This window comes from Chlorocebus sabaeus, chromosome 2 (assembly GCF_047675955.1).
Source record: "Chlorocebus sabaeus isolate Y175 chromosome 2, mChlSab1.0.hap1, whole genome shotgun sequence".
NCBI classification, from domain to species: domain Eukaryota; kingdom Metazoa; phylum Chordata; class Mammalia; order Primates; family Cercopithecidae; genus Chlorocebus; species Chlorocebus sabaeus.
In genome coordinates this window covers 68778940-68802921 of record NC_132905.1, presented here as the reverse complement: position 1 = coordinate 68802921, position 23982 = coordinate 68778940, and the positions used below count along the sequence as shown (strand labels likewise).

The 23982-nt window shown below is 47.0% G+C and overlaps 1 protein-coding gene across 1 annotated transcript in view; it reads left to right on the top strand.

Moving 5' to 3' along the window:
• Positions 1-13564, top strand: part of IFNGR2 (interferon gamma receptor 2) — a 36287-nt gene extending 22723 nt beyond the window's left edge. The window contains exons 4-7 of the mRNA XM_007964595.3: positions 3131-3279; positions 8701-8860; positions 9239-9396; positions 12884-13564. Coding sequence (XP_007962786.2) covers positions 3131-3279; positions 8701-8860; positions 9239-9396; positions 12884-13018 — 602 coding nt within the window. The 3' untranslated portion in view covers positions 13019-13564. The remainder of the gene's footprint in view (positions 1-3130; positions 3280-8700; positions 8861-9238; positions 9397-12883) is intronic.
• The last annotated feature ends 10418 nt before the right edge of the window (positions 13565-23982 follow it).

The window sequence follows — 23982 nt, the reverse complement described above, 5'->3', positions numbered from 1 at the left end:
TGCCTCAGCCTCCTGAGTAGCTGGGATTATAGGCATGCACCACCATGCCCAGCTAATTTTTTTTTTATTTTTGAGACAGAGTCTCGCTCTGTGGCCCAGGCTGCAGTGCAGCAGCACGATTGTGGCTCACTGCAAACTCCGCCTTCCGGGTTCATGCCATTCTTCTGCCTCAACCTTCCGAGTAGCTGGGACTACAGGTGCCTGCCACTGCTCCTGGCTAATTTTTTGTATTTTTAGTAGAGATGGGGTTTCACTGTGTTAGCTAGGATGGTCTCGATCTCCTGACCTCATGATCCGCCCACCTCGGCCTCCCAAAGTGCTGGGATTACAGGCGTGAGCCACTGCACACAGCCTAATTTTTGTATTTTTAGTAGAAATGGCATTTCCGCATGTTGACCAGGCTGGTCTCAAACTCCTGACCTCAAGTGATCCGCCCACCTTGGCCTCCCAAAGTGCTGGGATTACAGGTGTGAGCCACCACGCCCTGCCCAGGATACCCTTATTTGGTGGTGACACTGATCCGTAAGAGGCTTCGTGGAAAGGCCATTTGCCTGGAGGCTCCACGCATTGTCGTCCGGTGTTCCCTGGAGCCAGCCTTCCTCCAGTGCTGTGAGAGGAGTCAGATTGTTCTCCCCTCTAGAGACAAGGTTTACCAGGTTATTATCAGATTCCAGGTCGGGACTTTCTTCAGAAGGGCAGGTCTGAGCCCTGTGCTTTCAGCCGTACAGTGGCCAGCTGTGGCTGGTGTCCACACTCCCACGTGCTAATGGAGATGCCCAAAGAATGTGTCCTACAGCCAGGCCCTGCAGGTGCTTCTGCAACGTGCTTCTGCATGCTCTGCTCACTTAGCTGGGCCAAGGGAAGCTGGAGAACATGTGTGCCAGCGTCCCTGAGCAGGCTGAATGGAAGAGCATTTTGTCACTAGCAGTCAATCCACGAACATCACTGTGGCTGTTGGTGGGCCAGGCCTGACCCTACTTCTGCCACTGGGAGTTGTCTGGACTTAGCACCTCCACCAGAACAAATAAGAAGGCACAGCTACAAACTCAGTAGTTCTTTTGCAGAGAGAAGCTTGGCCAGATCATACACCTAACCCTCACCAACCTGGAGTGCCCAGGGGAGAGAATCCAGCCCCGCTGTTGTGAACTCACAGTGACAGCATTGTCTCCTTGTGTAAAATGTGGAGACATTGGTCTCTTAGAATTTCAAGGACCCAACCTGTACTTTGATCTGAGTTCCTCTGGCGGTATACAGTGTGCATGCTTACTTAATAAATGCTTCATAGCCCTCACTGATAGCACATCGTGAGTCACTGTGATAGCCTGAGGTGACTATGAGGTGAATTATGTGAAAAGCCTGAACAAACAGACTTACCATGGCAACACTTCTCACCTACCGTGTTTAAATATAGTATGGGTATGGTGGCTCACACCTGGAATCCCAGTACTTTTGGAGGTCAAGGCAGAAGGAGCCCAGGAGTGAGCCCAGGAGTTCAAGACCAGTCTGGGCAACATGGGAAAACTCCAGCTTTACAAAAAAGCAAAAAAAATTAGGCGTGGTGGCATGGGCCTGTAGTCTCAGGTACTTGGGAGGCTGAAGTGGTTGGATCACTTCACTCGGGTGCCTGGGAGTTCGAGGTTGCAGTGAGCCACCATTGCACTACTGTACTCCAGCCTGGGCAACAGACCAAGACTCTCAGAAAAATTTATTTTAATAAAGAAATAAACATAGTATTACAAGAAGCTAGGAGACAAATGTACATGAAGTTTATAAACACCACTTTTGCTCAGTTATATTGGAATTTTATGTATATTGTAGGTAAGGGCTAACAAAATCATTTCCCCTCTGCAGGAAAATTTGACCTTTGGTTAACCTTCCAGTTTTGTTTCTCTGGAAAGCTGACACTAAAGGTGTCATGTCAACCATGTTACTAAGTGGCACTACTTATGGTCACATGGCCCCAGATTGGTCAACTGCATCTCAGCTGTGACAATCCTAAATACCTGCTAGAAAGCCACATCTCTGCGACCTGCTGGGCACAGTGATTCTTGCAATTAGGCGTGTCCTTTGTGGGGGCCCTGGAAACAACTCCTAGGGAATTACTGTAAGAGACACTGGCTCTGGCGGCCTTTCATTCAGGGAGGCTTTTGCACCTGCCTGGTGGAATCTCACCTTCTGGCGTCCGAGCTGCCCCCTGAGGAGCCAGAGGGACTTGCTCTGGGCCACACTGTGGACTTCCTCAAGGCCTCTCCTTCTACCTGGAGTATGGGTGTGGTAGCTCACACTCTAGGTGCTGCCTTCAAGTCAGCCTCACACCTGGAGCCGCCTCTTGCAGACTTGTGCATCCAAAGTCAACTCCACTGCATGTATAAATAGAAATATGGCTGGGCGCAGTGGCTCACGCCTGTAATCCCAGCACTTTGGGAGGCCAAGGCGGGCGGATCACCTGAGGTCAGTAGTTTGAAACCAGCCTGGCCAACTTGGTGAAACCCCATCTCTACTAAAAATATAAAAATTATCTGGGTGTAGTGGCATGTGCCTGTAATTGTAGCTACACAAGAGGCTGAGGCAGGAGAATCGCTTGAACCCGGAAGCAGAGGTTGCAGTGAGCCGAGATTGCACCACTGCGCTCCAGCCTGGGCGACATGAACAACATTGCATCTCAAAAATAAATAAATAAATAAATAAATAAAATAGGCCAGGCGCAGTGGCTCACGCCTGTAATCTCAGCACTTTGGCAGGCTGAGGCAGGCAGATCATGAGGTCAGGAGTTTGAGAACAGCCTGGCCAACATGAAGATACCCTGTCTCTACTAAAAATATAAAAATTAGCCGGACATGGTGGCACACGCCTGTAATCCCAGCTACTTGAGAGGCTGAGGCAAGAGAATTGCTTGAGCCCGGGAGGTGGAGGTTGCGGTGAGCCGAGATCACGCGACTGCATTCTAGCCTGGGCGACAGAGCAAGACTCCATCTCGAAAAAATAATAAATAAATAAATAGATAAAAATATGTGTGTGTATATATCTATACCCACTATATATATGTATTGCATTATACATATATAGAGTGTATTATATCTATAATACATATGTGTATGTGTATGATTTTCTCTTTGTAATTCTTTTTCAGTGACTGTCGGGCCTCCAGAAAACATTGAGGTGACCCCAGGAGAAGGCTCCCTCATCATCAGGTTCTCCTCTCCCTTTGACATCGCTGATACCTCCACAGCCTTTTTTTGGTATTATGTCCATTACTGGGAAAAAGGAGGAATCCAACAGGCAAGAGCATATTCCTTTTTTGTTTGGATTTTCTCTTCTTTGCAGTTTCTGGCTTAGCAATAGAAAGAAACCTTTAACATGGGCAAAAACAGGGTGTCCCCGTGTCCTCGTGTCCCCATAGAGACTGAGCCCTGAGCCTGTTTTCATCGTCCTCTTCAAGACCTGTTTTTCCACTTGGTGTGCTGAGACCTCCCTCCGCCAGGCCGATCTGAAGGGCTGGCCATCCTTTGATGTCACTCTGTTTCCTTGTGTGGGGTCCAGACTTAGCCAGTGCCCTGCTCACAATACCTTTGCCATGCTCTGCAGTTTGGAGGAGGTTTTAGTGGGCCTGGTTCTCCATGAGGAATCCACAACTACAGGCTGCAAGGCTTAACTGTATAAATGTTTGAACAGTTTGTGAAAAGGGCACATGTGGAATCGGGGGGAAACAAAGGGAGAAAGAGCCTTCCAGAGAGCAGCAGGTATGATCACGTTAATAGAGGTGCATGACATCAGAGGGGCCTGGTCAGCCTTGGGGAGTACAGGAAAAAACATGATGGTCTTGAAGCATGTCTAGTGCCTAAATTATCCCAGCTATGTTTAATGAGGTTCTGCTATCTATGTGAACTTCATGATTTCCTAAATTCAACATTATTATGGTTTTTGATAATAAGAGCTTACATTTATTGAGAGCTTCCTTTGTGTTTGGCTCTGGGCCAGCATTTTAGAATTTTAGATACTTCATCTCATTTCACCTTTTTTTTTTTTTTTTTTTTTTTTTTAAGCTGGAGTTTCATTCTTGATGCCCAGCTAGTTTTTATATTTTTAGTAGAGATGGGGTTTCACCATATTGGTCAGGCTGGTCTCGAACTCCTGACCTCAGGTGATCTGCCCACCTTGGCCACCCAAAGTGCTGGGATTACAGGCATGAGCCACCGTGCCTAGCCCATTTCATCTTTATACTAATCCGTTTGCAGAGAGGGAATCCAAGTCGTTAAGTGACTTGCCTCAGGTCAGCAGCAAACCACTGGCAGAGCAGAGCAGAGATGCCTAGCTTCAGAGCCGTGCTCTTGACCACCATGTTTTTCTGCCACACACTTTGTATCTGCACTTCTTTTTTTTTTTTTAAATTATTGTTCTTTTTTTCTTTTCTTTTTTTCTTTTTCTTTTTTTTTTTTTTTTGAGACAGTCTCACTCTGTCGCCCAGGCTGGAGTGCAGTGGCGTGATCTCTGCTCACTGCAAGCTCTGCCTCCCAGGTTCACACCATTCTCCTGCCTCAGCCCCCTGAATAGCTGGGACTACAGGCGCCCGCCACCATGCCCAGCTAATTTTTTGTATTTTTAGTAGAGACGGGGTTTCACTGTGTTAGCCAGGATGGTCTCGATCTCCTGACCTCGTGATCCGCCCACCTTGGCCTCCCAAAGTGTTGGGATTACAGGCGTGAGCCACCGCGCCCGGCCTATTGTTCTTTTTTTGAGACGGTCTCACTGTCGCCCAGGCTGGAGTACTGTGGTACAATCTTGGCTCACTGCAACCTCTACCTCCCAGGCTCAAGCAGTCCACCCACTTCAGCTTCCCGAGTAGCTGGAATTACAGACCTGTGCCAACCACACCCGGCTAATATTTTTAATTTTTTTTTGTAGAGATGGGGTTTTGCCATGTTGCTCAAGCTGGTCTCGAACTCCTGGTCTCAAACAATCTGCCCACCTCAATCATTGAAAGTGCTGAGGTTACAGGCATGAGCCTCCTCTTCATTTCACTATAGGGAGTATGAAACTGGCAAGGTTGAGACTCACTGAAAAACAGATTTAGCATCTAGGAAATAGGGAAAAATCATTTCTCCAAATCAGAGCTCAAGATCTGGGTCAATTAGAATAGAGGGAGCCTGACAGAATCCAGGAGAGAGAGACTCTTGCCTCTTCCAAGCTGTCCTCACCAACCGGATATGGTGCCAGAAATGCAGGAGATGGGGTGGGCGCTCTGGCCACGTTTTTCTCCACCCTTTGGTTGGTTTCTTCACTTGAGGGCACTGTGTTGCTGTGCTACCTCCCCAAAGGCCCGCCCATATTTTTTTTAGAATGGAGTCCATCCACTTCTCTGCACTGAGTCGGCCCCCAGAGGGCGAGTTGCCACTTGTATCCTAGAGCCGGCCAGGGCTGCGCAGCACTGCAGGACTCAGCTCCAGGACCCTGGGGCCAGCCTCTTTGAGCAATATGCCCTTATATAGAGCGCACAGAACAGGCTTCCACTGCCTGGGACTCGCTTAGCACCATGTCACTTAGCCTCTCTGGGCTGCAGCTTCCTCATGTATAAAATGAAACAACTGAGCTGTAAGCCGGAGCCTGTGAAGACCAGCAGCCATGAGGGCCTCCAAGCCCCTTTCCTCCATCAGACCAGAGCATCTGTACTTGGCTTCCATGATCAAAAGTCAAGGATGAAAATGACTCTGAAAGCCACCGACGGGATCTTTGTTCCAGCTGTGAGTCTGTGTTGGGTTCCCCAAGACCCACCCTAGATCACTCAAAGGACTCCCAGGGCCCAGCACAGCCACACTCTCATTTCTTTTGTTTTGTTTTGTTCTGAGACAGAGTTTCACTGTGTCGCCCAGGGTGGAGTGCAGTGCCACAGTCTCGGCTCACGGGTTCAAGAGATTCTCCTGTCTCAGCCTCCCCATCTGTGCCTGGCCCACACTCTGATTTTTTACAGCAAAAGGATGCAAAGCAAAATCGGCAAAGGGAAGAGGCACATGAAGGAAAGTCTGCAGGTGTCCAGGGGTGGGCTTCTGGGAGCCCTCCCCGAGCGGAGTCACGCAGGACACACTTCATTCCTCCACCAGCAAGCTGTGACTGCACATGTGAACTGTTGTCTGCCAGGGAGGCTTGTGAGAGACCCAGCGCCCAGGGTATTTACTGGGGCTAGCCACATACGCACCTTCTGTCTAGCGTATGCCAAAATTCCAACTCCCAGAAGGAAAGCAGATGCTCCTCATAAAGAAGACACACTGCAAACAGTGTAGGGACAGTAAAGCCACCTTACCAGTTTGGGAATGGGAGGCATAAACCTGAAATCCAAATTTCCAGGCTGGGCGCCGTGGCTCATGCCTGAAACCCCAGCACTGTGGGAGGCTGAGGCAGGTGGATCACTTGGGGTCAGGGGTTTGAGACAGGCCTGGCCAGCATGGTGAAAACCCATCTCTACTAAAAATACAAAAATTAGCCAGGCGTGGTGGCGGGCCCCTGTGATCCCAGTTACTTGGGAGGCTGAAGCAGGAGAATCGCTTCAACCTGGGAGGTGGAGGTTGCAGCGAGTTGAGATCGCACCACTGCACTCCAGCCTGGGCAATGGAGCAAGACTCCGTCTCAAACACACACACACACACACACACACGCACACAAATTCCCAGATGTCAGCCAAGGGTCGACCTTGAAATCAGGCCCTTCAAAGGCCATTAGTGTTAGGCCTGTTACATTAGCTCTTCTGCAGTCTATGATTCTGAATTTTAGGAATTCCAATTGAATGCTGAAATAAACCCAAAGGGAATTTTCATCCTTAAAATCGCATCTTCCTCTGCCCTGGCAGTCCACCACCACTAAACAGAAGAAAAGATAATGTAAAACCATCAAGTAATACTGCAATTCATAGACAATACAATTATGTTTGTATTTTTATTTTTTAACTTTAATTTTTCAGAGATAATTCCACTCTCACCCAGGCTGGAGTGCAGTGGTGCAATCATAGCTCACTGTAGCCTCTGATTCCCAGGCTCAAGCCGTCCTCCCACTTCGTCCTCATGCAGCTGGGACTATAGGCATGCACCACCATGACCAGCTTATTTATTTATTTTTTTCCATAGAGACGCGGGGAGGGGGTCTCACTATGTTACCCAAGCTCAAACTCAAGTGATTGTCCCACCTCAGCCTCCCGAAGTGCTGGAATTACAGGCATGAGCCACCACGCCTGGCCTATTTTTCTATTTTAAAAAATAATAACATGTTCTGTATTTGAATAATCTGCCTTTTTTCAGTTAACAGTTTAGCAGCCTTGTCTTCCCATGTTTTCAAGCATATGTTATGCCGCCATTTCATGTGACTGCAGTGGATTATATTGTATCTCAAAATTAGAAAACTGTTCTTTGCAAGAAACCCTGTACTGCCATAGTAGGGTATCGCTATTTTCCACTTCGGTGTGGGACAATGACAACCTTGCCAGGACAAGAGTGAGGAGCCATTGCCTGGATGACCGGGTGGGGAGGCAGCAAGGTCTGCTCGAGGCAACAGGGGGATGCAGGGAGGAGACACAGAACCCTCCTAGAGTCTGGGGTCCAGTTGTCTCCTCATATCATAAATCTCTAAGGTCATTTTAGCTGAAACTATAGGAGGATCAAGCACATTTTGGTCAAACTAGAAGCAGGTTGGGAATGAAAGGAACATTATTTCCTAGAATAATTTTTTCTCTGTTGACTAACTTGAGGTATCTAGATTAACCATGAGATACAAAATGTTGGCTGGGCGTGGTGGCTCACGCCTGTAATCCCAGCACTTTGGGAGGCCGAGGCAGGTGGATCACCTGAGGTGAGGAGCTCAAGACCAGCCTGGGCAACATGGGGAAACCCTGTCTCTACTAAAAATACAAAAATGAGCTGGATGTGGTGGTGGGCACCTATAATCCCAGCTACTCAGGAATTGGAGGCAGGAGAATTGCTTGAACATGGGAAGCGGAGGTTGCAGTGAGCTGAGGTTGTGCCACTGCCATCCAGCCTGGTGACAGAGCAAAACTCTATCTCAAAAAAAAAAAAAAAAAAAGAAAGAAAAAAGAAATACAAAATACTAGTTTGTTTTTTTTGAGATGCAGTCTTGCTCTGTCACCCAGGCTGGAGTGCAGTGGCACAATCTTGGCTCACTGCAGCCTCCGCCTCCTGGTCCAAGTGATTCTCCTCCGTCAGCCTCCTGTGCAGCTGGGATTACAGGTGTGTGCCACCACATCCAGCTAATTTTTGTACTTTTAGTGGAGACAGGGTTTTGCGATGTTTGCCAGGCTGGTCTCCAACTCCTGACCTCAGGTGATCAGCCCACCTTGGCCTCCCAAAGTGGTGGGATTACAGGCGTGAGCCACCCCATCCAGCCCAAAATGTTAATTTTAGAGGAGAAAAAGGTTATCCTAGAAATTGGGATTTACTGAAGTCTAGTTATTACAATGGGCACTCTGAGACCACACAGCCAGAAACAGTTCTAAAGCTATCAGCCTCTTTGACCACACAACACACCAGTTTTCACACATACAGTGTGTCCACTGCCCGCCAGTGACCCGCTAAAAATGGCATCTTCTTCTCCTTTGGTTGTCGTGTTCTTAGTGAATTTGAGGAAACATCAGAAAAGATGGAGGCAGCTTGGCCGTGTTCATTCAAGGGATTTACATGTGTGTTTGTGGTGTTTTTAAAACAGGTCAAAGGCCCTTTCAGAAGCAACTCCATTTCATTGGATAACTTAAAACCCTTCAGAGTGTACTGTTTACAAGTCCAGGCACAACTGCTTTGGAACAAAAGTAACATCTTTAGACTGGGGCATTTAAGCAACACATCTTGCTACGAAACAATGGCAGATGGTAAAATATACCTTCTTATGTCCTTTCTGAACTGGGAAAGAATACTCCTCCAATAGTGAAATCGGGGACTGCCTATGAGGTCATGGGTGGTGGGAGTGGGGAGACCCAGTGAGAAGAGAGTGCTGAACTGCAGGTGTAATGAGCTTGTGCTGGGATTTGCGGTCGAGGAGGCTGCCGGACAGCTACCGCTTGCTTTATTTCATTACAGGATTGACTTCAGCTATTAACGTAAGCGTACCGGGTGAGGGTGGGGATCGGGGCACTTGTCCATTCTACTAGGACAGGAATGCTTTTTAAGCAGCATGGATGGAACATTAACTGATGTTTGTGTTGTGTGTAGGAAGATCATTCTGTTCACTTTCGTGTCCTTTTTTTTAGCCTCCACCGAGCTTCAGCAAGTCATCCTGATCTCCGTGGGAACATTTTCGTTGCTGTCGGTGCTGGCAGGGGCCTGTTTCTTCCTGGTCCTGAAATATAGAGGCCTGATTAAATACTGGTTTCACACTCCACCAAGCATTCCGTTACAGATAGAAGAGGTATGTGTGCACACCTTTTTTTTTTTTTTTTTTTTTTTGAGATAGGGTCTTGCTCTGTTGCCCAGGCTGGAGCGTCGTGGTAGTCTCTGCTCACTGCAGCCTCCGTCTCCCAGGTTCAAGCGATTCTCCTGCCTCAGCCTCCTGAGTAGCTGGTATTACAAGTGCTCACCACCATGGCCTGCTAATTTTTGTATTTTTGGTAGAGATAGGGTTTTGCTGTGTTGGCCAGACTGGTCTCAAACTCCTGACCTCAAGTGATCCACCTACCTCAGCCTCCCAAAGTGCTGGGATTACAGGCGTGAGCCACTGCGCCTGGCCACGCAGACATCTTAATGGTGACACAACAGGGCCCCACTGCCCCTGGCAACCCCTAAGAGTGCAGCAGTGGGCAAAGCCGTGGACACAGAGATTTGAGTTAAAAATGGTATGGGGTTATTTATACCCCATGTTCATATTGACTCGATTCACAGCAGCCAAAAGGTGGAAGCACTCCGGTGTCATTGAAGGATGAATAAACCAATGGATGGTCTTTCCATACGATGGAATGTCATTCAGTATTAGAAAGGAAGGGGATTGTGACACATGCCACCACGTGGATGGACCTTGAGGACATTATGCCGAGTGCAGTAGGACAGTCACAAAAGGATACTGTATGCTTCCACTTAAATGAGGTCCCCAGAGTCATCAAATCCATAAAGACAGGAAGTAGAATGGTGGTTGCGATGGTGGAGGGAGGAAAGCGGGAAGTTCGTGTTGAGTGGGGCCAGAGTTTCAGTTCTGGAGCTGTAGAGAGTTCTGGAGATGGATGGTGGTCATGATTGCACAATGTGAATGTGCTTGGCACTACCGAACTGTACACCTAAAAAGAGTTATGATGGTACATTTTATGTTATGTGCATTTTACCACAATTTAATTTTTTTTTTTTTAATGGCATGGGATTGGCTAAAAAGGTGGCAGTAGGCCCCTCTCTAAGGTCATTTTAGCTGAAACTATGAGCTAAAATGCTCATAGTTTAATCTGCTCCCTCTCTGAGGCAGCAGATCTCTGCTCTCTGGAGAATGCGCCAGGGAAGTGGCCTGGCTGGAGGATGTGAAGGCGGTGGAGAGGGTGATCAGGAGCTTGAGCTTTGGGGCCCACAGGGTGCTTAGGAGGGCCCTAAGGCAGAGTCAATCCCCAGAGCTGTGAGTGCCAGGCCCCGTGTGCCACTGCCCAGTGAGTATTGCTAGTGTTTGGAAGGACTTGAGAAAGAACAGCAGCGTGCATCTTGTGGAAAGTCTTATTTTCCTGCATAGCCCCAGCCCTCTGAGGCTCTGAGAGACCATTGGGCCTTCTGAGAGACACAGTCAGGACATTTTGGGTATGAGAGGCGAGCTGAAAAAAGAACATTTAAAAAGCATTTGCAGCCAGGCGTAGTGACCCACACCTGTAATCCCAGCACTTTGGGAGGCCAAGACAGGAGGATCACCTGAGGTCAGGAGCTGGAGACCAGCCTGGCCAACATGGTGAAACCCTGTCTCTACTAAAAATACAAAAATTAGCCGGGCATGATGATGGGTGCCTATAATCCCAGCTACTCAGGAGGCTGAGGCAGGAGAATCACTTGAACCCAGGAGGTGAAAGTTACAGTGAGCCAAGACCACACCACAGCACTTTAGCCTGGGCGACAGAGCAAAACTTCATCTCAAAAAATAAAAATAAATTAAATAAAAAGCATTTGCTTCTGGAGGCTTCACATTATTCTTGGGTAAACCCAGAGTAAAGGTGTTGGAAACAGAATGTTACTCAGTTACATGCGGGTGAACAAATGTTAGATAAGGTCCAAGTCTACAGAAACACAGCGGCACTTTCAGAAAGAACCCTAGTCACTTGTTCATCTGTCATGATGTATTTTAGGTACATAGGCAATATACAGATGCCCTACTAGAACCTCCCTGGTTAATACTGTCACAAAATCATAGCTCCTAACAGGTCTCAGAATCTTCCTTGCAGTCATGATCTCTCTCTCCTGGTAGAATGACCAGCTGAGCCCTAGTACATGAATTTACTATGAGTCATTCCTCTGAGACATGAACAGAAAACGCAGGCCTGTCGGTCCACTTTCCTAGGAGAGCGTGAAGAACATCCACCAAAGGTCTCTGAGTTACATGAGAACAGTGAACCATGTTTCACTTATAATTCTGGGGTCTCACAAGAGTACATGTTTTGGTTTTGTTCCTCTTTCCATCAGTCAGCTACAAGCTCATTGTCTTTCAGTATCTCAGCATTTCCAAGAGCTACATACTAGGTTCTTGGTAACTTGGTGAATCTATGGCTAAGCCTAAAGCCTGTGGGAGCAAAAGGGAAATTAATCGCTGGGAAACACTGCTTTATATGTTAAGGCCTAAGGCCCTCCCTCCCAGATTCTCTGCTTGCTGTGTGCTGTGTGCTGTGTGCTGTGTGCTGTGTGTTGTGTGCTGTGTGAGGGGAGGGGTGGAGGAGTGCCTGAGACCAATGCTTATGAACTTGCCCTCTTTTTCCCTATCACAGCTGAACAAGAGCCCTCAGTCCCTCCTTCGCTGAAAGGTTATCATTTTAGAGACATTTTAAGATTAATAACCCGCAGGCCTGTACTGAGGGTTGCAAGGAAGAACTTGCTTTTCTTCCAATCAGAAAATCAGAAGAAAAAACAAAAAACGAAAACTTGCTCTTCCTGAGTTTTGCCCTTTTACACTCTCAGCATATTAACATGGTCAGCCCTGGGATGGGTATTAAAGTTATTACTGAGATGAGGGGTAAGGAGTATTCAACTATTAGAAGTTGTTGGCCGGGCACGGTGGCTCATGCCTGCAGTCCCAGCACTTTGGGAGGCCGACGTGCGTGGATCACGAAGTCACCTGGCCAACATGGTGAAACACTGTCTCTACTAAAAATACAAAACTTACCCAGGCATGCGCCTGTAGTCCCAGCTACTTGGGAGGCTGAGGCAGGAGAATCGCTTGAACCAGGGATTTGGAGGTTGCAGTGAGCCAAGATCACGCCACTGCACTCCAGCCTGGCGACAGAGCAAGACTCCATCTCAAAAAAAAAAAAAAAAAAAAAAAAAATTAGCTGGTCGTAGTGGTGCATGCCTACAATCCTAGCTACTTGGGAGGCTGAGGCAGGAGATTGCTTGAACCTGGGAGGCAGAAGTTGCAGTGAGCCGAGATCGCACCACCGCACTCCAGCCTGGGTGAAAGAGATACTCTGACTCAAAAAAAAAAAAAAAAAGAAAAAAAAAAAAATTGTTTCATTGTTGAAAAAAAAGAAAAAGAAGTTATGTCATTGGTGGACAGAATCAGGTTGCAGTGAGCCAAGATCACACCACTGTACTCTAGCCTAGGTGTCAGAGTGAGACTCCGTCTCAAACAAAACAGAATTTAAAAAACACAACAACAAAAACTAAAGTTCAGAGGTCTGGTGTATTGAACTGGTAAACTCATTACAATTTTGCTTTCCAATCTCCCCAAGTATTTAAAGGACCCAACCCAGCCTATCTTAGAGGCCTTGGACAAGGACAGCTCACCAAAGGATGACGTCTGGGACTCTGTGTCCATCATTTCCTTTCCAGAAAAGGAGCAAGAAGATGTTCTCCGAACACTTTGAACCAAAGCATGGGTCTAGCCCACTGGCCCCCTGGAAGAGATCGTTGAACCAGTGGAGCTGCTGGAGTTCTGTCTGGACTTCCCAGAGACCAGTATTCCCTTTTCCTGCCTCTAAAAGGCCTGTCCCTGCCTTGTGAGAGACAGTGGGTCTCATGGGGGTGACAAGCTTTTTTTTTTTTCTTGAAGAATTTTCAAAATGAAACAAGTTTTTAGAATGATTCTATGGAGATATCCCAGGAAAATTAAGGCTTCTCTTAAACACTAAAAAGTCATGTAATTGCTTGTTAGCAAAATGGATATGACACATCTCTGATACTTTTTTCATTGTTTGGGCTGAGCAGTCAGAAGACCTGGTCTTCTTCTCAACTTCAGCAAATGAGCCAGAACCCCTCGGGCAGGTCACATAACCTGTCCCAGTGAGGGACACTGAGTGGCCCTTCATGTACGTCCATGCTGTGCTGGCTTAAAATGTAATTAATCCTGTAAATATACTCCTAGTAATTTAAGATATTGTTTTTAAGCTAGAAATAAAAGACTGTATAGCGCATTTTTTTTTTTTAAGTCTATGTGAAGTCTTTTCTTTATTGTAGCCTATTTTCTGCAGAGTTTCAGCTTTTTAAAATTACTCAATCTAAACTTGTTTTTTCTTAAATAACACCTGCTAGAGCTACAGAGGCCTCACGGGAACTCAGCAAACACTTCCTGTGGATGTTACTTGATCCTCCAAAGGTTATAAAGGAGGCTGGGGCCAAGTGTAGTGGCTCACACCTGTAATCCCAACACTTTGGGAGGCTGAGGTGGGTGGCTCACTTGAGGCCAGGAGTTCTAGACCAGCCTGGGCAACATGGCGAAACCCCGGTCTCTATGAAAAATAATAAAACCTAGCCAGCTGTTATGACATGTACCTGTAGTCCCAGCTACTTGGGAGGCTAAAGTGGGAGGATGCCTTAGCCTGGGAGGCAGAGGTTACCATGAGCCAAAATGATGCCACTGCACTCCAGCGTGGGAGACAGAGTGAGACCCTAGCTTTAAAAAAAAAAAAAAAAAAAAAAAGGCTGGGCATGGTGGCTCATGCCTGTAATCCCAGCACTTTGGGAGGTCAAGATGGGAGGATCGCTTGAGGCCAGGAGTTTGAGAACAGCCTGGGCAACATAGTGAGACCTTGTTTTCACAAAAAAATAAAAAATTAGCTAGTCATGGTGGTGCACACCTGTAGTCCTAGCTACTCAGGAGGCTGAGACCAGAGGATCATTTGAGCCTAGGAGTTCAAGGTTGCAGTGAGCAATGATTGCACCACTATATTCCAGCCTTGGCAACAGAGCAAGAGAGACCCTGTCTCAAAAATATAAAAGTTATAAGGGGGATTTGCAGAAGGCACATTAGCACTTCATTTATATGTGACAAGTCACACTGTGTTGACCAAGGCAGGCGTTTGTGGGCAATAAAGATAATTAACTGATTAATCAATAGTAGTATTAGCCACTGAGCACGCAAGTCATCTGTCAGTATTGTTGGGCTCTGTTGTTCAAAGGATATGTATTTAAAATCCATTTATAGGCTGGGCGCAGTGGCTCACACCTGTAATCCCAGCACTTTGGGAGGCCGAGGCGGGCGGATCACCTGAGGTCAGGTGTTCGAGACCAGCTTGGCCAACATGGTGAAACCCCATCTCTACTAAAAGCACAAAAACTAGCTGAGTGTGGTGGCAGGCCCCTGTAATCCCAGCTACATGGGAGGCTGAGGCAGGGGAATTGCTTGAGCCTGGCAGGTTGCAGTGAGCCGAGATTGTGCCACTGCACTCTAGCCTGAGCGACAGAGTGAGACTCCATCTCAAAAAAATAAAAAATAGGCCGGGCATGGTGGCTCATACCTGTATTCCCAGCACTTCGGGAGGCCAAGGCAGGTGGATAACGAGGTCAAGAGATCGAGACCATCCTGACCAACATGGTGAAACCCCGTCTCTACTAAAAATACAAAAATTAGCTGGGTGTGGTGGTGTGCACCTGTAGTCCCAGCTTCTTGGGAGGCTGAGGCAGGAGAATTGGTTGAACCCAGGAGGCGGAGGTTGCAGTGAGCCGAGGTCACACCACTGTACTCCAGCCTGGCGACACAGCAAGACTGTCTCAAAAATAATAAGAATAAAAATAAATAAAACATAAAAATCCATTCATATAACTCTTCCCATGTGGGAAATGGATGTGTAGATTCATCCCATCTCCCACGCAGAGGGCCACAGCTGCCATCATGCTGCTTAAGGAAGAAGCCCTGCGGGCAGCCCTGTCTTGACAATGGGAAGAGGTGACACTGACTGGAGCTTTATGCAGCTTCTAGCACTAGTCGATGGAGCCACCTTCTCTTCCTCTGTTGGGGCCCCGTACTGCTGGTAAGAAAGTGGCTTTTTTTTTTTTTCCTTTTTTTGAGACAGTCTCGGTCTGTCGCCCAGGCTGGAGTGCAGTGGCACGATCTTGGCTCACTACAACCTCCACCTCCCAGGTTCAAGCAATTCTCCTGCCTCAGACTCCTGAATAGCTGGCATTACAGGCGTGCGCCACTATGCCCGGCTAATTTTTGTATTTTTAGTAGAAATGAGGGTTCACCATATTGGCCAGGCTGTTCTCGAACTCCTGGCCTTGTGATCTACCTGCGTTGGCCTCCCAAAGGTTGAGATTACAGGCGTGAGCCACCGCATCCGGAGAAAGTGGCTAACTCTCTAAGTATTGTGTACCATGCTGTCTGCGGTGGCAAGAGTTAGACAAACAAGGCCCACTCCCACCTCATGCATGCAAGTCTCCCTATGAAGCATCTGTTGTATGCATTAGGTGCACCTTAAGTAGACAAGTTTGGAGGAAGAGGTCGTAGATAGGAATTGTAAAGACTTACCTTAGACCATTCAGGAAATCGGAGACAAGAGCTTCTTCTGTTGGGCAGCAGGATGGCGCCCAGTGAGGAGTAGAGGATACATCCATAGCAGAAAGAGAACAGGAAAGAGTTTGAGCCCAGCAGGACAGAGGGCAGATCAACTCTGTTAGAGTAAGTGCGTCTGTGCCACCCCATTTATTTATTTATTCACAGACACAGTCTCACCCTGTTGCCCAGGCTGGAGCACAGTGGCACGATCTCAGTTCACTGCAACCTCCGCCTTCCGGGTTCAAGCGATTTTTGTGCCTCAGCCTCCAGAGTAGCTGGGATTACAGATGCTCGCCACCATGCCCAGCTAATTTTTGTATTTTTAGTAGAGATGGGGTTTCACCATGTTGGTCAGGCTGGTCTCGAACCTCTCACCCCAGGTGATCCGCCCACCTCAGCCTCCCAAAGTGCTGGGATTATAGATGTGAGCCACTGTGCCCAGCCTTAAATAGTATTTTCTGAAATGAAATGCCTCATTATCCTCAGTAAAATAACTGACTAATTGATGGGATTAATATACTAGTCAAGGCCAAGGTGTGGGTCATCTGCCTCTGTGACATTTATATCTTTTAAAATCACATCTCTGGCCAGGCGCGGTGGCTCATGCCTGTAATCCTAGCACTTTGGGAGGCCGAGGAGGGCGGATTGCCTGAGCTCAGGAGTTCGAGACCAGTCTGGGCAACATGGTGAAACCCCGTCTCTACTCAAATACAAAAAAAAAAAAAAAAATAGCCGGGCGTGGCGGCATGCGCCTCTAGTCCCAGGTACTTGGGAGACTGAGGCAGGAGAATTGCTTGAACCTGGAAGGCAGAGGTTGCAGTGAGCAGAGATCGTGCCATTGCACGCCTGGTGACAGAGCGAGACTCTGTCTCAAAAATAATAATAAAATAAAATAGGCCAGCGCGGTGGCTCACGTTTGTAATCCCAGCCCTTTGGGAGGCTGAGGGAGGAGGGATCACGAGGTCAGGAGTTCGAGACCAGCCTGACCAACATGGTGAAACCCCGTCTCTATTAAAAATACAAAAATTAGCCAGGTGTGGTGGTGCATGCCTGTAATCCCACCTACTCAGGAGGCTGAGGCAGGAGAATCGCTTGAACCTGGGAGGCAGAGGTTGCAGTGAGCTGAGATTGCACCACTGCCCTCTAACTGGGTGACAGAGCAAGACTCTGTCTCAAAAAATAATAATAATATAAAAATAAAATCATGTCTCTGTTCATAGTGTTTAAATCACATAAAATGGACTTCTGGCCAGGCATGGTGGCTCACACCTGTAATCATAGCATTTGGGGAGGCTCAGGTGAGCAGATCACCTGAGGTCAGGAGTTCAAGACCAGTCTGGCCAACACGGTGAAACCCCGTCTCTACTAAAAATACAAAAATCAGCCCAGCACAGTGGCAGGTGCCTGTAATCCCAGCTACTCATGAGGCTGAGGCAGGAGAATCGGTTGAACCCACAAGGTGGAAGTTGCAGTGAGCCAAGATGGCACCACTGCACTCCAACCTGGACAACAGCAAGAATCTGTCTCAAAAAAAAAAAAAAAAAAAAAAAAAAAAAAAAAAAAAAGGACTTCTTGGTACATAACATTTAAAGCAGCCTGCATAGTCACTATGGTCACTATGTCTCTGAAGCGCCACAACAAACAGAGAGGCTCTCTGAAAGGAAATGATACTGATTTGGGAATAGGGTATTACGAGGGGACTATGTGTGCCAGACTAAACTATGTGCATATTTAGGCAGGTGAAGGAAAACAAAGGTTCTTAAAGGAAAAATGAGGATAAGATCATTAAGATAATTATCCTTGGCTATAAGGATCAATAGCAAGGGTGATGCCATTCCAAGGTTAGACAGGCAGTTGCTGGGCAGATAGATGTCCTCATAAAAGTGTTTTTTGTGTAAGGCTGTGAAGGGTTTTGTGCAAGGTTGAGATTTTTACAGTCTTTTGTGATCATTTTTATTTATTTATTTAGAGACAGAGTCTTGCTCTGTCTCCCAGGCTGGAGTGCAGTGATGCAATCACAGCTCACTGCAACCTCCACTTCCCAGATTCAAGAAATTCTCCTGTGTCAGCCTCCTTAGTGGCTGGGACTACAGGCACCTGCCACCATGCCCGGCTAATTTTTTGTATTTTTAGTAGACATGGGATTTCGCCATGTTGCCCAGGCTGGCCTCGAACTCCTGACCTCAAGTGATCCGCCTGCCTCGGCCTCCCAAAGTGCTGGGGTTACACGCATGAGCCACCACACCTGGCCTTGTGATCATTTTTGTTATCAAGCATTTATGCATGAGAATCCTTCATGGGCTTCCCCAGTTCTATTTGTCAGGGTTTTTTGTTTGTTTTAAGCACAAGTGAATCCATTTTGATTCTGACAACTTACACACTATGCAGTCACATCTCTGAGGCGCCCAGAGCCCTTCGAAATATATTTGCTGTTTGCCAAATAGTCTCTATTTGAGATGAGAACATCCCCAGCTGTCCTTCTGTTTGGTAAGAAGTGAGACTCCATCCCAGCATTTTCCAGAGATGCAGTCACGCCTCCCTGCCCTTCACTGCCACTCCCAGGCTCCCTTGAGACGCAAGGACTGTCCCATGGGAATGAAATGAAAGTGAGTCTTCCTCCTTGTCTCCAGTCTGTGGGGAGGGAAAACAGCCGGCTACGCTTGGGAGGGTATGGAAACTGGTCAGAGTGGGTACTTGGGACCTGGGGCCTCAGAGCTGCCCGTTGCTAAGGAGAGGACTCTGGTCAGGGCAACTTGCCAATGCTCTAGGAAGATGATCTAGGAACGACACCTAGACATTGCTAAAAAATGATAGCCTAAAAATTCATCCCATTGTAGAAATATAGGCAGCATTAGCTTCTCTGGGCCCCTCAGTTATCAGAAAAAGAGAAGGGAGGCAGATCCTCAGGGTTACTTTACATCCATATACCCAGCTACAACATAAACATCAAATGATATGTGGCCAGCTACGCTGGCTCACGCCTGTAATCCCAGCACTTTGGGAGGCCGAGGCAGGCATTTCACTCGAGGTCAGGAGTTTGAGACCAGTCTGGCTAACATGGAGAAACCCCATCTCTGCTAAAAATGCAAAAATTAGCCAGGCATGGTGGCACACGCCTGTAGCTCCAGCTACTCAGGAGGTTGAGGCATAAGAATTGCTTGAACCTGGGAGGGAGAGGTTGCAGTAAGCCAAGATCGTGCCACTGCGCTCCAGCCTGGGCAAACAGAGAGAGACTCTGTCTCAAAACAAAAACAAAAAACAAAACAAAACAAAAAACCACAACATATGATATTAATGATTTTCCTTGAAGTTAAATAGTGGTATGAGTAACAATGCATAGTAACTGTAAATATTAATTCAACTCGTTTCATATCTGCATTCAGGTGAATAAAAATATCTGATCTATTCTCTGTGGGTAATAAGAGTATTTCTGTACCTGAAAAGCCTAAGAGAGGGTCAAACCCTTAAAGAGCTGGTAAGTCCAGGTAGGACCCTGAGGTCCTTGGAGATGGGCAGGTACAAAATTTTGCCTGGCATAAAATTCAATTAATCAATCAAACTAATGTGTTTCTTGACTGTTTCCTTTCTGAAATTTTGCTGTGACCCTTAGTACAACTGTGAGTACCTTCAAGTATCCTCCAGATCCAGACACTTCTCAAGTGGCCAGCCCCAGGCTACTACTAAAATATGTGGAGCACCAGTAGTCGGGTCTGTGAGTACATTCCTGTAGGCTGTGCACTGCACAACCCCACCGGTGCTGTTGACCTAAATAGAACACAAAGGCACACAGCAACTGCTAGTAGCCCTGATACGTAAGCCACTCACGTTCCAAATGCCTAGTCACAGAAGACAAAGACTGAAGAACCATTCCAAATACAAGAGACACTGCAGGGATATGACAACTAAATGCAATGTGTGATCATGGGCTGGATCCTGCCACGGAAAAACAGAGGTTTTTTTTCTTTACTATAAAGTACCTTACAGGGGTAATCTGAAAAATCTGAATAAGGCACAAAGTACTGTATCCATGTTAATTTTCTGACTGGTATCGTATTGCAGTTATATTTGGGGGGAAATATACACAGTATTCAAGGGTAAGTAAACAGGCATCACATCTGCAACATGCTGCCAAACATTTAAAATAACAGACCAAAGCAAATGTAGTAAAATGTTAACTTTTGGGAATCTGAAGGTTATACATGAATTCTTTGTGTTTGTGTTTGTGTGTGTGTGTGTGTGTTGACGGAGTTTCACTCTGTTGCCCAGGCTGCAGTACAATGGCGGGGTCTTGGCTCACTGCAACTTCCACCTCCTGGGTTCAAGCGATTCTCCTACCTCAGCCTCCCAAGTAGCTGGGATTATAGGCAACTGCCACTACACCTGGCTAATTTTTATAGTTTTAGTAGAGATGAGATTTCACCATGTTGGCCAAGCTGGTCTTAAACTCCTGATCTCAGGTGATCTGCCCACCTTGGCCTCCCAAAGCACCGGGATTATAGGCGTGAGCCACTGTGCCTGGCCTCTTTGTGCTATTTTTGTTACTCTCCTGTAAGTCTGATGTAATTTCAGCATAAAAAGTTAATCTCAGGCTGGGTGCAGTGGCTCATGCCTGTAATCCTAGCACTTTGGGAGGTTGAGGTGAGCAGATCGCTTGAGCTCAGGAGCTCCAGACCAATCTGGGCAAATGGTGAAACCCTGTCTCTACAAAAAATACAATTAGCCAGGCGTGGAGGCATACGTCTGTAGTCTAAGCTACTCAGGAGGCTGAGATGAGAGGATCTCTTGAGCCTAGCAGGCAGAGGTTGCAGTGAGCCGAGCTCACATCACTGCACTCCAGCCTGAGTGACAGAGCCAGACCCTGTCTCAAAAAAAAAAAAAAAAAAAGTTAATTTCTAAACTCCCAACTTCCATAGTGGGAGAGAAGTACATTGATCATACTGAATCATGATTTTGGCACCAGGAGTAGAAACTGTTGGAGTATAGACCTGTGCTATAGTCCCAGCTACTTGGGAGGCTGAGGCTGGAGGGTCACTTGAGCTCAGCAGTTCCAGGTCGAAGTGTGCAATGATCATGCCTGTGAAAGCCACTGCACTCCAGCCTGGGTAAAATAGTGAGACTCCATCTCACTATTGAAAGAAAGAAAGAAATAGTGAGACTCCATCTCACTATTGAAAGAAAGAAAGAAAAGAAAGAAAAGGAAGAAAAGAAAGAAAGAAAAGAAAGAAAAGGAAGAAAAAGAAAGAAAGAAAAGAAAGGAAAGAAAGGAAAGAAAAGAAAGAAAAGAAAATAAACTGCTGGCTGGGTGCAGTGGCTCACACCTGTAATCCCAGCACTTTAGGAGGCTGAGGTAGGCAGATCCTTTGAGCCCAGGAGTTCGAGACCAGCCTGGGTAACATGGTGAAACCCCATCTTTACAAAACATTAACAATTAGCCAGGATGTAGTGGCATGCACCTGTAGTCTGAGCTACTTGGAAGGCTGAGGTGGGAGGATTGCTTGAGCCTGGGAGGCGGAGGGTGACAGAGTGAGACCCAGTCTCAAAAAAAAAACCCAAAAAACAAACAAAAAAACCAGAACTGCTGCTGGAAAAGAGCACAATTTACATCCTTTTTGGAGAGCTCTCTGGTTTTATGTCTAGACCTCTGGGGTGGGGAAGAGGTCAACATGCTCCCCAAATCAAAGACCCTAGTGCTCTCTACACTGGCATAATCCATGAGGGTCTAGGCAGCCTGTCCTGCCATACTTACTCAAACAAATTTAAAATATCCTATTTGCCGCAGCTAAAAGAATTGAAGAGAGGCCGGGCGCGGTGGCTCAAGCCTGTAATCCCAGCACTTTGGGAGGCCGAGACGGGCGGATCACGAGGTCAGGAGATCGAGACCATCCTGGCTAACACGGTGAAACCCCGTCTCTACTAAGAAAATACAAAAAAAAAAAACTAGCCGGGCGCGGTAGCGGGCGCCTGTAGTCCCGGCTACTCGGGAGGCTGAGGCAGGAGAATGGCGTGAACCCGGGAGACGGAGCTTGCAGTGAGCCGAGATCCGGCCACTGCACTCCAGGCTGGGCGACAGAGCCAGACTCCATCTCAAAAAAAAAAAAAAAAAAGAATTGAAGAGGCATTTACTGTTATCCAAAACCCTACGTAAAATTACTTAAGCTGTGATAAAAGTGCTACAAAAAAAACCTCTGGCAGGCTCTAAACTTGGAAGTCTTGTTTTTCTTAGCATGGCATGCCACCTTGTGGCAAAAAGCTAAAAAGTCATCAGATGGGAAAGGAAACATCCCTTCAAGTCATAAGAAATGCTGGGCGCGGTACCTGTAATTCCCTGCACTTTGGGAGGCTGAGGCTGGCAGATCTCTTGAGGTCAGAAGTTCGAGACCAGCCTGGCCAACATGGCAAAACCCCATCTCTACTAAAAATACAAAAACAATTAGCTGGGCATGGTGGCACGTGCCTATAATCCCAGTTACTTGGGAGGCCGAGGCACGAGAATGGCTTGAACCCAGGAGGCTAAGGTTGCAGTGGGCCACTACACTCCAGCCTTGATGACAGAGTGAGGCTCCGTCTCAAAAAAAGAAAAAAATAGCCTACTTGTGTGGATCACTTACTATTTCCAGAACTATATTAAGCATTTCCTCAGATTAATTCTCATACTTACAGACAGGGAAACAGTCTTGCAGTCACATAGCTAATAAGTGGCAGTGCCGGAATAAGGGAATAAGGGAGAAGTAAACCAACCTAAACTTAAATCCATAGGCCTCCAAGAATCCCAGCGCCCAAACCAGAATCGTCTAGTAACAACGCAACTGGAAGAATTCTTCCTACTGTGCCCTCCTCCCACCATTTTTATTCCACATAATCAAGCTGGCCACAGGCTTTTCCCAAAATCAGCCATGTCCACACCTAAACATTTTCCTCTCCTTTGTTAATTCCCTGTGTTCTATTCTAAAGCCACCATAGCAGCAGTTTCCCCAAATTACATTTTTCTTTTTTGCTTTTTTTTTTTTTGAAACAGAGTCTTGCTCTGTTGCCCACACTGGAGTACAGTGGCGTGATCTCAGCTCACTGCAGCCTCTGCCTCCTGGGTTCAAGCAATTCTCCTGCCTCAGCCTTCCAAGTAGCTGGGATTACAGGCATGTGCCACCACACTTAGCTAATTTTCTGTATTTTTAGTAGAGACGGGTTTCACCATGTTGGCCAGGCTGATCTCAAATTCCTGACCTCAAGTAATCTGCCTGCCTCAGCCTCCCAAAGTACTGGGAGTACAGGCCTGGCCCCAAATTACATTTTTCAACATGTTCCAGGAGATAAATTTCCAAGTCTCAATAATAGAAAACACCATATAATTGACACCTTTTTCCTAAAGACATACAATGCACACTTCAAAAAAACTCTAAGAAAAGAACTTTACAGAATTTTAAAAAGGTGTTTTGGGGCCTAGTGTGGTGGCTTGCACCTCTAGTCCCAGCTATTCAGGAGGCTGAGGCAGGAGGATCACTTAAGCTCAGGAGTTCAAGGCCAGCCTGGGCAATACAGCCAAGACGGCTCTCTAAAAAAAAAACTAAGCAAGAAGGTGGGGTGCAGTGGCTCACTCCTGTAATCCCAGCACTTTGGGAGGCCGAGGCGGGTGGATCACCTGAGGTCAGAAATTTGAGACCAACATGGTAAAACCATGTGTCTACTAAAAATACAAAAATTAGCTGGGTATAATGGTGCACACCTGTAATCCCAGCTACCTGGGAGGCTGAGGCACAAGAATCACTTGAACCCAGGAGACAGAGGCTACAGTGAGCCGAGATCGTACCACTGCACTCCAGCCTGGGCAACAAGAGCAAAACTCCCTCTGGAAAAAAAAAAAAATCAAGAAGTAAAGAAAAAACATGTTTAGACCTAGTTCAGCCCAGGGTTTCCCAAGCTTCTCTGACACACACACCTTTTCTCAGGTACACCTTCAGGGGCACCAGCATTCTACAAACAACTTGGGAAAGGTGCAATTAAATCTAAAAAGGAGAGCTGAGTGTGGTGGTGCACACCTATAGTCCTACCTACTCAGTAGGC